Here is a 12,690-nt window from a genome sequence, read left to right on the forward strand (position 1 = left end):
TGTCTTGCATGCTCTGCTCATGTACCCCAAAACCTAAAATCCAATAAAAAATTAAAAAAAAAAAAAGAACAATTAAGACATTACCAGAAAGTGCAGCACTGTGGAACCATAATTACACATTAGCAGATTCTGCCCTCATCACCAGACATGCTCTGTCAGTTAAAATGATAGTTAAAAAGGCTCTCAAATTTTAAAAAATTACTCATTTAATATTTTTATTGACACACTGTAATGACACATGTACATGTTTATAGGATACAATTGGATGTTTTGATACATATCTATGCTGTATAACAATGATCCAGTCAGGGAAGCATGTGTATCCATCACCTCATGCGTTTGTCATTTCTTTGTGGTGCGAACATTCAAAAGCTTCTCTTCTAGCTGTTTTGTAATATACAATATTTTACTGTTAACCATTTAACCATAGTCACCCTACTGTGCAATACAGCAGAATTCAGTTCTTCTGTCGCATCGTAACTTTGTATCCATTGGCAAATCTCTCCCCTGTCCATCCTCCTCCCCTCACCAGTCTCTGAGAATCACTATTCTGCTCTCTGCTTCTATGATAGCAGCTTCTTGTTTAGAGTCCATGCTTGACTGAGATCGTGTGATATTTGTCTTTCTGTGCTTGGATTAGTTTACTTAGCATGATGTCTTCCAGGCTCACGCGTGTTAGCACAAATGACAGGATTTCATTTTTCTTAAGTGGCTGAATCATAGTCTGTTTCATAGATGTGTTACATTTTCCTTATCCATTCATCTGCTGTTGGACACTTAGATTGAGTCTGTATCTTGGTTGTTGTAAATAGTGCTACAGTAAACATGTGAGTGCAGGTATCTCTTTGACTTGCTGATTTAATTTTTGTTGGATATATATATATACCTAGGAGTGGGATTGCTGGATCACATGGTAACTCTATTTTTAATTTTTTGAGGACTCAACATACTGCTTTCCATAATGGCTGAACTAGTTTATAATCCCATGAACAGTATGTATAGGTACCTACCCTTTTCTCCATGTCCTTGCCAATGTGTTTCCTTTTCTTTTTGACAATAGCCATTCTAACTGGAGTGAGAGAGTGTCTCACTGTGGTTTTCATTCGCATCTCTCTGATGATTCATGATGTTTAGCATTTTTTACATACCTGTTGGTCATTTGTCTGTCTTGTTTTGACAAATGTCAAGTAAGGTCTTTTGTCCATTTTAAACTCAGGTTACTTCGGTTCTTTGTTTGTTTTTTGCTGTTGAGTTGTTGCAGTTTCTTATATTCTGGATGTTAGCCGCTTGTCAGGTGTATCATTTTTAAATATCTTCTCCCAGTCTATAGTCTCTGCAGTCTGTTAATATTAATGGTTTGTCTATTAATATTAATTTACCTGTTTTTGGTTTTGCTGCCTGTGCATTTGAGGTCTTATTTTAAAACTTCTTGCCCAGCCCAATATTGTGAAGCATTTCACCTATGTTTTCTTCTAGTCGTTTCGTAGTTTCTGGTTTTACATTTAAGTCTTTAACCCATTTTGAGTTGGTTTTTGTGTATGTTGAGAAGTAGGGGTCTAGTCTCATTCCTCTGCATGTGGTTATCAATTTTCTCAGCACTATCTATTGGAAAGACTGTCTTTTCCCTAATGTAAGTTCTTGGCACTTTTTTTGAAAGTAAGTTGGCTGTAGGTCCATGAATTTATTTTTGGGCTCTCTAATCTGTTCCATTAGTGTAGTGTCTGTTTTTCTGCTAGTACTGTGCTGTTTTGGTTACTCTAGCTTTCTCATAGATTTTGAAGTCACATAGTGTGATGCCTTTAGTTTTGTTCTTTTTGCTGAAGAATGCTTTGGCTACTAAGGGATTTTTGTTGTTGTTGTTTTCATACAAATTTTAATATAATTTTCTATTTGTGTGAAGAATGTATTGGTATTTTGGCAGGGATTATAGTAAATCTGTAGATCACTTTGGATAGTAAGGCCATTTTAACAATATTAATTCTTCTAACTCATGAGCATGAGTTATATTTTCATTTATTTGTGTCCTGTTCAATTTTTTTAAACAAAGTTTTATAGTTTTCAGTGTAAAGATCTTTCATCTCTTTGGTTAAGTTTATTTCTAAGTATGTAACTTTCTGTAGCTATTAATGTTATAAATAGAATTGTTTTCTTGATTTATTTTCTGTATAGTGTATAGAAATGCTACAGACTTTTGTGTGTTGATTTGATGTCCTGTAATATTATTGAATGTATTTATTAATTCTGACAGGCTTTGTTTTGTGTGTGGAGTCTTTAGAGCTGCCCATTTATGTGATCATGCCATGTGCAAACAGAGACAGTTTGACTTTCTCCTTTCCAGTTTGAATGCCTTTTGTTTTTGTTTCTTGCCTAATCACTCTGACAAGGACTTCCAGTACTATAATGTACGGAAGTGGTGAACGGTGGGCATCCTTGTCTTGTTCCTGGCCTTAGAGTAAAAGCTATTAGCTTTCCCTTCTTCTGTATGATATTAGCTGTGAGTTTGCCACATATGGCTTTCATTGTGTTGAGGTACACACCTAATTTGTTGAGAGGTTTTTTTTTTTAATCATGCATGGATGTTGAATTTTATCAAATTATTTGCAGCATTTATTGAAATGATTATATGGCTTTTATTCTTGATTCTATTAATGTGATGTATCACATTTATTTATTTGCATGAATTAAATCATCCCTGCATCCGTAGGATGAATCCTATTTGATCGTAGTGAGTAATCTTTTTTTTTTAAATTATACTTTAAGTTCTGGGGTACATGGGCAGAACATGTAGGTTTGCTACATAGGTAGACACGTGCCATGGTGCTTTGTTTCCTCCGTCAACCTGTCATCTACATTAGGTATTTCTCCTAATGCTATCCCTCCCCTAGCCTCCCATCCCCTGCTATCCCTCCCCTAGTCCCCCACCCCCCAACATGGCCCGGTGTGTGATGTTCCCCTCCCTGTGTCCATATGTTTTCGTGAATGATCTTTATAATGTGCTGTTGAATTTCTAGTATCTTGTTGAGAATTTTGGTATGTATGTTCCTCAGGGACATTGGCCTATAGCTTTCTTCTGTTGTCGTGTCCTTGTCCGGTTTTGCTGGCCTAGTGAAATGCATTTAGAAGTATTCCTCCTCCTTTAATTTTCTGGACTAGTTTAAACCTGGGGCATTGTTTGTTTGTTTGTTTGTTTTGTTTTTTGACAGGAGACTTTTTGTTACTAATACAGTTTTCTCACTCATTATTGGTCTTTTGGGACTTTCTCTGTCTTCATAATTTAATCCAGGCAGGTCGTATGTGTCCAGGCATTTATCTGATTTTTTCTGTGTCATCAGATCTGTTAGCATGTAATTGTTCATAATCATCTCTAACGGTTTTGTCTCCTTTTACATCTCTGATTTTATTTAATTGAGTCTTCTCTCTTTTGTCCTTAGTCTTGCTAAAGGTTTATTGATTTGTGTATTTTTTCAAAAAATACACTTTTCATTTTGTTGATTATTAGAATTGGTGTTTAGTCTCTGTGGTGTTTGTTTCTATTCTTAGCTTTATTGTTTTCTTCCTTCTACTAAGTTTGAGTTTAGGTTATTTTTGTTTTTCTAGTTCCTTGAAGTACATCATTAGGATGTTTATTAGAAAGGTGTGTGTGTGTGTGTGTGTGTGTTTATTGCTATAAACTCCTTCTTATAACTGCTTTTGACGTGTTTCATAGGTTTTGGTAGGATGTGTTTCCATTCTCATTTGTTTCAAGGAAATTTTTAATTTGCCCTTTAATTTCATTAAATTGTTGATTGACTGGTTTAGGAGCATGTTGTTTAATTTCCATGTATTTGTAAAGTTTCCAAAATTTTTCTTGTTGATTTCTAGTTTCATAGCATTTTTGTCAGAAAAGATACTTGGTGCTGTCCCCGTCTTCTTAAATTTGTTAAGACTTGTTTGTGGCCTGACATATGATCGATCCTGGAGAATGTTCCATGTGCAGTTGAGAAGAATGTGTATTCTGAAGATGTTGGATGGAGTGTTCTATAAATGTCTGTTAGGTCCCTTTGGTTTGGAGTGTAGTTTCAGTCTGATGTTTCCTTATTGATTTCTGTCTGGATAATTTGTCCACACTTGAAAGGGGGGTTGAAGTTCCCTACTGTTTATATATTATAGTCTATGTCTTCCTTTAGGTCTAATAATAATTTCCTTTATTCTAAAATTTGTCTATATGACTCTTCTTGGAAATGTTCTCGGAAATATTGCAAGTGTATGGACAAAGGAATAGATCCAGATCATAGCATGGAATACACTTGATGTGGAAATGCTTATTTTTACAAAATAAAAAGGGTCACAGCACCTGTGGTTTTAAATCCACCAGATTCCAAGCTGTATCGCTAATTTCAGGACTTTAGCCAGCTAAGGTATTTTGTTTGAACACTTAGCTTCCTTGGAGTTTCTTTTTGAGCTTCTTATTCAGCCAGTGGACATTTGGATGTGTAAAGAATATAAAATGTGTTTTATGCCATAACCACATATTGCGGAGTACTTGATGTAAAATCATTTAGTGCTTAAGATGGCGGAGCAGATTTTTTCCACAGCTAATTCTGTTCTCAGCAAAGTAGTTCATGTTTGAGAGCAAACCCAGCCCTATCGCCACATTGTGGAGCCTCCTGTAAAACCACATGAATAATGCAGCTCATCTCATCTGGCTCTCTAGAGATTGGCAGCTAGGAAACCTGCTCAGGTTGCCCCGTGCAGCCTCTCCTCCTGCCTGCCTCTCTCTTGTCCTGTGAGGATTTTGCTCAGTCCCCTCATCTTACTCAAGGTAAAGAATCAGTCCACCACAAATACATTAGCATTCTCTACCCAACCGCCCTATTTCCATTTTTATGGAAAATTCTATTCATTGACCTTCCCTTTGGTCCTTTCTGTCTTCAGTTGGAGATTCTGCTACATTTCTTTCTGAGGAAGAAACCAAAGAAGATGATAATACAAATTTTGAGGAATATTAAGATGGAGCCAATTATCTAGGTAATAGGGATTTAAGCAGTTACACTCTATATCACATTAGTTTTTTTTTTTTTTATTGGCATTTCTGCCACACATATTGCACTTCAAGATGTGTAGGTTTCGTTAAGCAGGCATGGCCTCACCTCTAGTGCCCAACAGCGGAGGAGACAGGTGTAAAACATGTAGACTCTGGAGACCACTGCTACATTTCAGCCCCAGCCCTGCCCACTGTCCTGTCACTGCTCTTCTGTGACCTAATGAGGGTGATGTTAGTGATAGCAGTACCTGCCATGTAGGCTGTTTTAAATGAGCATTAAATGCTCTCGTGTGTAGAAGCCCCTAATAAGGTAGTTGGCACAATAGGAAGCTCCAAATACATGTAGCGTTTATTATTAACCTTTTCCCATTGACAACTAAAAATGTGCTTGGAATGATTTAAAAAAATGACAGTGTATCCTCTTCCTCATTCATCATGACTACAGTTACACACACTGTGAATTAGAGGGAAACTAAAATGCGAAGTGCTAAAGGTACATATAAATGGACGGAAATATATACATGTGTAGGATTAAACATGGGATTCTTTTGCCTTCCTTTTTATTAATTCACTTATTTACATTTTTAATTTTTATACCAAGATCTAAAAATCCACTGAAATCCATTATGCTGCATATCGCAATAGCATTCTTAGTAGTAGCTGTTGCTGATTATTAAACAGGATCCTTTCTGTTAATCATTTGTTGTTTTCTTTACTGCTTATTTATATTGTGAAGACCTAATGAGGAGCTTGCATTTTTTTGAATTATGCTTACATAGAAGTCTATCTGCCCATTACAAGGCTATTGGTTAGGATAGGTTTAGTCAACCACTGTCATCAAAATGTTATTCCAAGTTACAACATGATCATAGTACCTCATATCTCATCTTGAATTTTTTTTTTTTTTTTTTGAGATAGAGTCTCACTCTGTTGCCCAGGCTGGAGTGCTGTGGTATGATCTCGGCTCACTGCAATCTCCACCCCTCGGGTTCAGGTGATTCTACTGCCTCAGCCTCCTGAGTAGCTGGGATTACAGGCACCTGCCACTGTGCCCAGCTAATTTTTGTATTTTGAGTAGAGACGGGGTTTCAACATCTTGGCCAGGCTGGTCTTGAACTCCTGACCTCGTGATCCGCCCACCTTGGCCTCCCAGAGTGCTGGGATTACAGGCGTGAGCCACCGTACCCAGCCTGAATTTTTTTAAGTTCTGGGGTGCATGTGCAGGATGTGCAGGTTTGTTATATAGGTAAACATGTGCCATGGTGGTTTGCTTTACCTGTCAACCCATTACCTAGGTATTAAACCTCACATGCATTAGCCATTTATCCAAATAAAGAGCTTTCATTTTAAAATTCTTTCAAGGATATAACAAGAATAAAACTATGAAAACTATTTAAGGATAGGATTTTACATCATATTCTCTTTCAGATACATCTACAATATCTTCATACACATGATCCCACATTCAGTTTGAGAACCAATGTGATAGGTATGCTTGGCCTGTCCTTTGGTTTCCAGTCAAAGCAGGGAAAATAAGATCAACACCAATGATAATTATTCCATTGCTACTAAGAATCATGCATTAAATGCCTCTCCCACAAAGATAGTAATATATGAAATTATTTCAAATTTTGTATGTTTAAATTTACCCTTGAGTATTCTTCCATTGAATTTAGCATGGATCAGCTTGTGCTGAGTACAGAAAATTGGAAAATGTTTATAGTTCAGTTCTTGGTGACGACACTCTTGGATATATGCCGTATTGGGCGCTAAAGATGCCCTATCCCTAAAGAAATGAGGTGAATTTCTTTTAAGAGTACATAGACCATTTTCTTGGACCCATTGTCATCTAAGCCATTCTTGTTTTCTGAGCTTTCAGGGGACATTCTTTAATTACTTTCTTGTATGCTTATTTTATATTTCCATAACGTGTAAATGTGCTTTATGTTTTCATAGTTATCTGTATATGTAGGATACTTAAAGGCAAAGATAAATAATCCAAAAAGTAGAGTTTTTTTCTTCCTCTTTATTGAACATTACCTTATATTCCCCCCACCAAGTTTCTAACCGTGTGCCCAGATTCTTGTCTTTTATTCTGTTCTCCTTTTTTTCCATTGTCAGTAAATAATGCTTGCAATCATCTATTATAAAGCAGAATATTTAACTTTATATAAAAGAATGCCTCTTCCCCTTTTTCAAACAAATATAGCACATAAACGTAAAACATCTCTTTATTTTTTCTGTATAAACTAGGTCTTTATTTGTGCAGCTCTGCAGAAAACAAACAGATAATTTCATGAAAGCATAGGTGTCTATTGAAGTATCAAGTCAGCTGCTGAAGTGGCTACTTGTTAAATCTCCCAAAGCCACCACTGATACAGTTCATTGAATTCTAAGAGCTTATTGAGGGAGAAGGGGCTGTTTGCAGAGCAGGTGAGACAGGAGAGGAGTGTGTTTACAGAGCTGATGAAGCACATTCCCTCTCTAGTGTTTGCCCTGAGTAGGTTCAATTGGATAGAGTAATCCTACAAGGAGAATGGTTTGGTCAACTGAGCTTTAAAACGCAAATAAGGAAAAGTGTTCAACAGTCCAGAAACTAAGGGAAAAAAATGTATTAAATAGAAGTCTTTTAATAGTGTGACCGATATTAATTTATCCATATTAACAGAGAGCCAAGGATTACATAAGCCACATCAAGGTCTAAATAGTTGGGACAAGACGGGAGACTTGAACCCTGAATCCTTATAACATTTTATTCAATGCCATATGCACATTTCTGTTTTCTAATATTGATTGATTTCAAAGTTGTTAATGATAATAATAAGGGCTCATTTATTCAATGTTTTCTACATATTAGATCTTTAATGATTTTCATTTAAAGTAATTGTTTTTTCTATATGCTTTTACACAGTAAGGTATTACATTGTTACATTACTAATGGTTGGCTTGAGATCCATTAGATTCTTATACATTTTCTTTTTATGATTATATAAACTGTCCATTAATACAGTGTGTTTTTCTCTCCATTTTTCCTAGTATTTTACATTATTTTAATTGCATAGATTAGTCTCTAACTTTTTTACTATAACAGCACCAATTTGGATTCCAGTTTTATATTTTGAAATTCTCATCTGCTGTTTAATTTATTATGACCTAAAAGAAGCTTAAACCGTGGATTTGGGAATGACATTTATAAAAGGCCAATTGTCAAGGCTGAAACTACACATGTGATTGTGTTTTTTTAAAATCCATAATCTTTTTGAAAGTTGTTTGCTCATCTTAGAGTTCATGTCTCAACCTCTTTTTTCATCATAGCGATATCACTCTTTAAACTAAGGTGAAAAACAAACCAAAATCGGGACAGTATGACATCCATAGACTGCTTCTACCTTTTCTTCCTCTGCGCATACCAAGATGTTGTCTTCCTGTTTCTGCTTAATTAATTGAATTTCTCACCCTATTTTCACATTTTGAATCAGTCCCTCTTACATTAGTCACAATTTTTTGTCTGCTGCTTGGCAGTGTTTTTCTTAAACTATTTCTTGTTGTATTTTTTTTTTTTTTTTTACTTCATGGTCCTTTGAGAGTTTTTTGGTGGGAAGTCAAATTGTCTCCTTACCTACTGTGTTGTTTTCTTTTAACAAAAAGATTTCTTTCGATTTTAATATTATTTCCTGATCTATGATGCTTTAATCATTGTATTTAATATATTAATAGCAAATAATTTTTTGTAGAAAAGCATTTCTTTTCTAAAAGCCATTTCAGCAAGATTAAATGTTGATACTTAGTTTCCTGAATGGAAAAAAAATGCACATCTACGAAAAATGCCAGATGTACTTAGTTTTCCCCATTTGTCCTGGATCCTCTGACTAGCTTATCACAAACTGTAGAAAATGAAATTTTGTTTACCTCTGTACATTTGTTCATCCAAGAGTAAGACTTGCCTAAATTTTAATCCCCTCTCACTATCATATAAGGCACACTGCATAAATTTTAAAAGGTGAATTTTAATTACACATGCTGATGATACTTTGGAGAAAAGATAAATCCTCAAGTACTTGCATAAAGACATAAAGCAGATTTTCCGACTGTGCAATTAATGTTTATTAGCCTAATCTGATTATTTTGAGACTTAACGCATCAGGGAAACCTTCATTATTTCAAAATATTGTTCCTCTGGGAAATATGCACTTTTGTATATGAAGTTTCTCTTTAATGTTTTTGTCATTTTTGTCATGTTATGGAACCTACTTTTCAAAATTATTGCAATTCTAAAATGAAATACTGAAAGTTCATTGGCAAAGAAATGCCCTGAACTCTTAAGTCAGTCCTCAGCATGACAGTGTACTCCTCCAGGTCACTTTGCAACTTTTCATCATTTCAACACCATTTCCTTACGTCTTTTAATAATTATTTTCTCAGTGTGACGTAATTTCCTTTGTGTCTGATTTGGCATTTGTCCCCTAATGTAAGAGAGGATAAAATAAGCTGTATCATTGGCCACTAAGAAATGGTCAGGAAGTCTGAGTGGTGAAGTGTAATTGATAATTGGAACTTAATTCCATATAGAGCGTCTGTGGCCTAAATGGCCCTATCTAGCCATTGGCTGTATTTTTTATATGAAATCTGCTCTATAGCCCCAGAAAGCAAGTGGGCTGTCTACTCTTGATCATGGCTATCAGCCACTAAACCAGTTAATAACTGCTATTTTCATCGTATGTGTCAACCAAACCTTGGATGTCAAATATATTTTGAGAACTAGATAAAAATAATGACATGAAAGGATCTAAAAAGAATCTAAGAAGGAAACAGAAAATTGAAATTCAATTTGAAAATAGTCAAACTGATTTTAGTAACTAGTGTAAAATCTTCTCAAAACAATTTAGACACATTGAAAAGATGCAAATACTTTCGGAAAAGCTAAGTCAGCTCCTTATTTTGTCTGCCTTGCAGTTGGGTTGGTTTTTGCCTCATTCTCCCTTCACCAAATGTGTTTGTTCCTGTGACAGCTTCACTTGAAAAAGAGGCATAGAAAAATCTTTCGGGAGTTACTTTGCAGCAACTAGAGCAGTCCTGTATTGAATGTTCTGGTGCTAATTATGGAGACATGAACCCCACCTCTCCCCACCTCCACCCGCATACATACACTCCCTCTCTCTTCTTTTTATTTTCTTTGATTCAGGAAAATTAACTGCATTACTAAATTCGTTTTTCACCCTTCATAAAGTTAATGTAACATTACCTGAACACATTCTGAATGTTGTCAACTCGAGCACCAAAGAGCTAACTTCCCATGCCTCCTTAGAAAATATTCATTACATTTCTTCTGAGTTTTACTTCTGCACAAAGTTTACATTACAGCCGAACACACCTTCCCTTGGATGTGGGTAACAGAACATACAACAGATGCATTCCCCCCATACCTGAAAGGTTTGTCTCCGAGGCATGCTGATTATCATTTGATTGGATAACATTGACTGTATTGGTTTAAATATGATGGATTAATTTTGTTTATTCTTTCGAACCCCTATTTTTTATGTGTGTAACTTCCCCCGCCCCTGCCTAGACCTGGTTAACCGTTTCTGTGAGCAGGTCCTCAATTTTTTACTTTGTCCCTACTTTCCTGTCGTAGCCCCATCTTCCCCTGGTGTCGACTCCGTCCCCTTGCAGCGCACAGGCAGCCAGCATGGCCCGCAGAATGCCGCCGCGGCCACCTTCCAGAGGGCCAGCTATGCCGCAGGCCCGGCCTCCAATTACGCGGACCCCTACCGACAGCTGCAGTATTGTCCCTCTGTTGAGTCTCCGTACAGCAAATCCGGCCCTGCTCTCCCACCCGAAGGCACCTTGGCCAGGTCCCCGTCCATTGATAGCATTCAGAAAGATCCCAGGTGGGTAAAAACCTTTTTCTTTCCCTATGATGTCTGAAGTGGTTTGGTAACCGGGTACTGCAATTTCTTTCACGTCATGTTGCATTTATGTCATTGGCTATTAAGGGGCTGGCTTTTCTTGGGTTGTATATTCTTTTGTTTGACTTGGAATATGGGTATTTGCAATGGATCCCTAGTGTCTTCTGTGGTTCACTACCAAAAACTAAAGATGTTCTTTTGATCAGAGTGTCTGTAGGTGCTTGACATTTAACTATTTGATAAGATGTAGACTGGCCTCTTTAATGCAGGGGAAACTGGAGACTGGAGGTGATGTCATTTGACCTCAGATATCATGACCTACATATTTTATTGTCTCAGTGGAAGTATGCTTCATCATCATGTGCGTTACTTTTTTTTTTTGTTTTTTGAGATGGAGTCTTGCTCTGTCCCCCAGGCTGGAGTGCAGTGAGTGATCTTGGCTCACTGCAACCTCCACTTCCCAGGTTCAAGCGATTCTCCTGCCTCAGCCTCCCAAGTAGCTAGGATTACAGGTGCACACTGCCACGCCTGGCTAATTTTTTGTATTTTAGTAGAGGAGGGTTTCACCTTCTTGCTGAGGCTGGTCTCGAACTCCTGAACTCAGGCAATCTGCCCACCTTGACCTCTCAAAGTTCTAGGATTATAGGTGTGAGCCACCACGCCCTGCTGTGCATTTCTGTCTATCATATTGCAAAGGGGTGCACCTTCCAAGTTATGGTAAAATTGAAAATTTAGAAATTTTACATGACCTTCATTTCTCTATGTCTGGAAATAAAATTACAGCGAATTTGTTTAAAGACTGATAAAATCTTGAATATAATATATTAAAGAAATTGTTGTTATGGAGGTGTTGTTTTTGTTGTGGTTGTTGCTATTTTGTGGTTTGGGTATTTTATGTTTTTTTACATTTTTCCATCAGTGGCAAGGGGTATAGCACTGCTCTGCTTCTAAAGTTGGATTTGAGTCCCTGTAGAGTTAAATGATGCTTTATGTTTTATTCATAGCCATTGGATTTATGCTGATAGAGTCCCAGAAATATATATCTGCACCTGTGAATACTATTGATATGTCAGATTGCTTGTATTTCTTTATGGTAGGGCAGGTAGCTTGACTCTGGTGTTGTACTTAAAATTCATCTCAAAGATTTTTCACTGATGGAGCTTGCAAGTTCCTGTGTACTGTATTGAGGGGTTGGCATAGCTGCTTTTGCACAAAGAAATCACTTCTGCAAATACACAAGACAGAATGGGATCATTTTATGGTTTTCTTTGAGACAGCTGCTTTAGCACAGCTCAAACCTGCTTGGAGGGTCCGTGTTAAATATTGTATTTGGTTTAACACCATCGTAAAAGTGAATTGTAGTAAGTGCTTACTGTTATCTACCAGAAATCAGAAGCATTCTCATGTTTACTGTGTTCAGTGTCCTGTTTATCTAGATTTTCAGTCTCAGCAGCACTCGTTATAGTCTTGGTTCTGAAACCTGCCCCAGATTCTTAAGTATTCTTGGCGTGTATGGCAAGCGTTTTCATCAGAAAATACCTCATCATATTCTCTATTTTTAAATGATCTTTCTTGATGTGCTACTGAAAATGTACAGAAATGGAATAATAGTGAACCCTTAAGAAATGCTAAAAGACAAAAATATATAATTGAATTGACATTTATATTTAACATTGTTGGTTTAAATTGGCAATAAACATTTTATCTCCAATGAAAATACTTTAAATTTTCCTGTTAGGAAATTTAGCTTAATAAGAAACC

General features: G+C 36.5%; 1 protein-coding gene across 26 annotated transcripts in view; it reads left to right on the forward strand.

Annotated features, from left to right (window-relative positions):
- Positions 1-12,690, forward strand: part of CTNND2 (catenin delta 2) — a 967,235-nt gene that overhangs the window by 572,758 nt on the left and 381,787 nt on the right. For all 26 annotated transcript variants that reach the window (XM_035292306.3, XM_035292310.3, XM_017969987.4 and 23 more), the window contains one exon: positions 10,656-10,911. In XM_035292306.3, coding sequence (XP_035148197.2) covers positions 10,656-10,911 — 256 coding nt within the window. The remainder of the gene's footprint in view (positions 1-10,655; positions 10,912-12,690) is intronic.

Source organism: Callithrix jacchus, chromosome 2 (genome assembly GCF_049354715.1).
Source record: "Callithrix jacchus isolate 240 chromosome 2, calJac240_pri, whole genome shotgun sequence".
Classification (NCBI taxonomy): domain Eukaryota; kingdom Metazoa; phylum Chordata; class Mammalia; order Primates; family Cebidae; genus Callithrix; species Callithrix jacchus.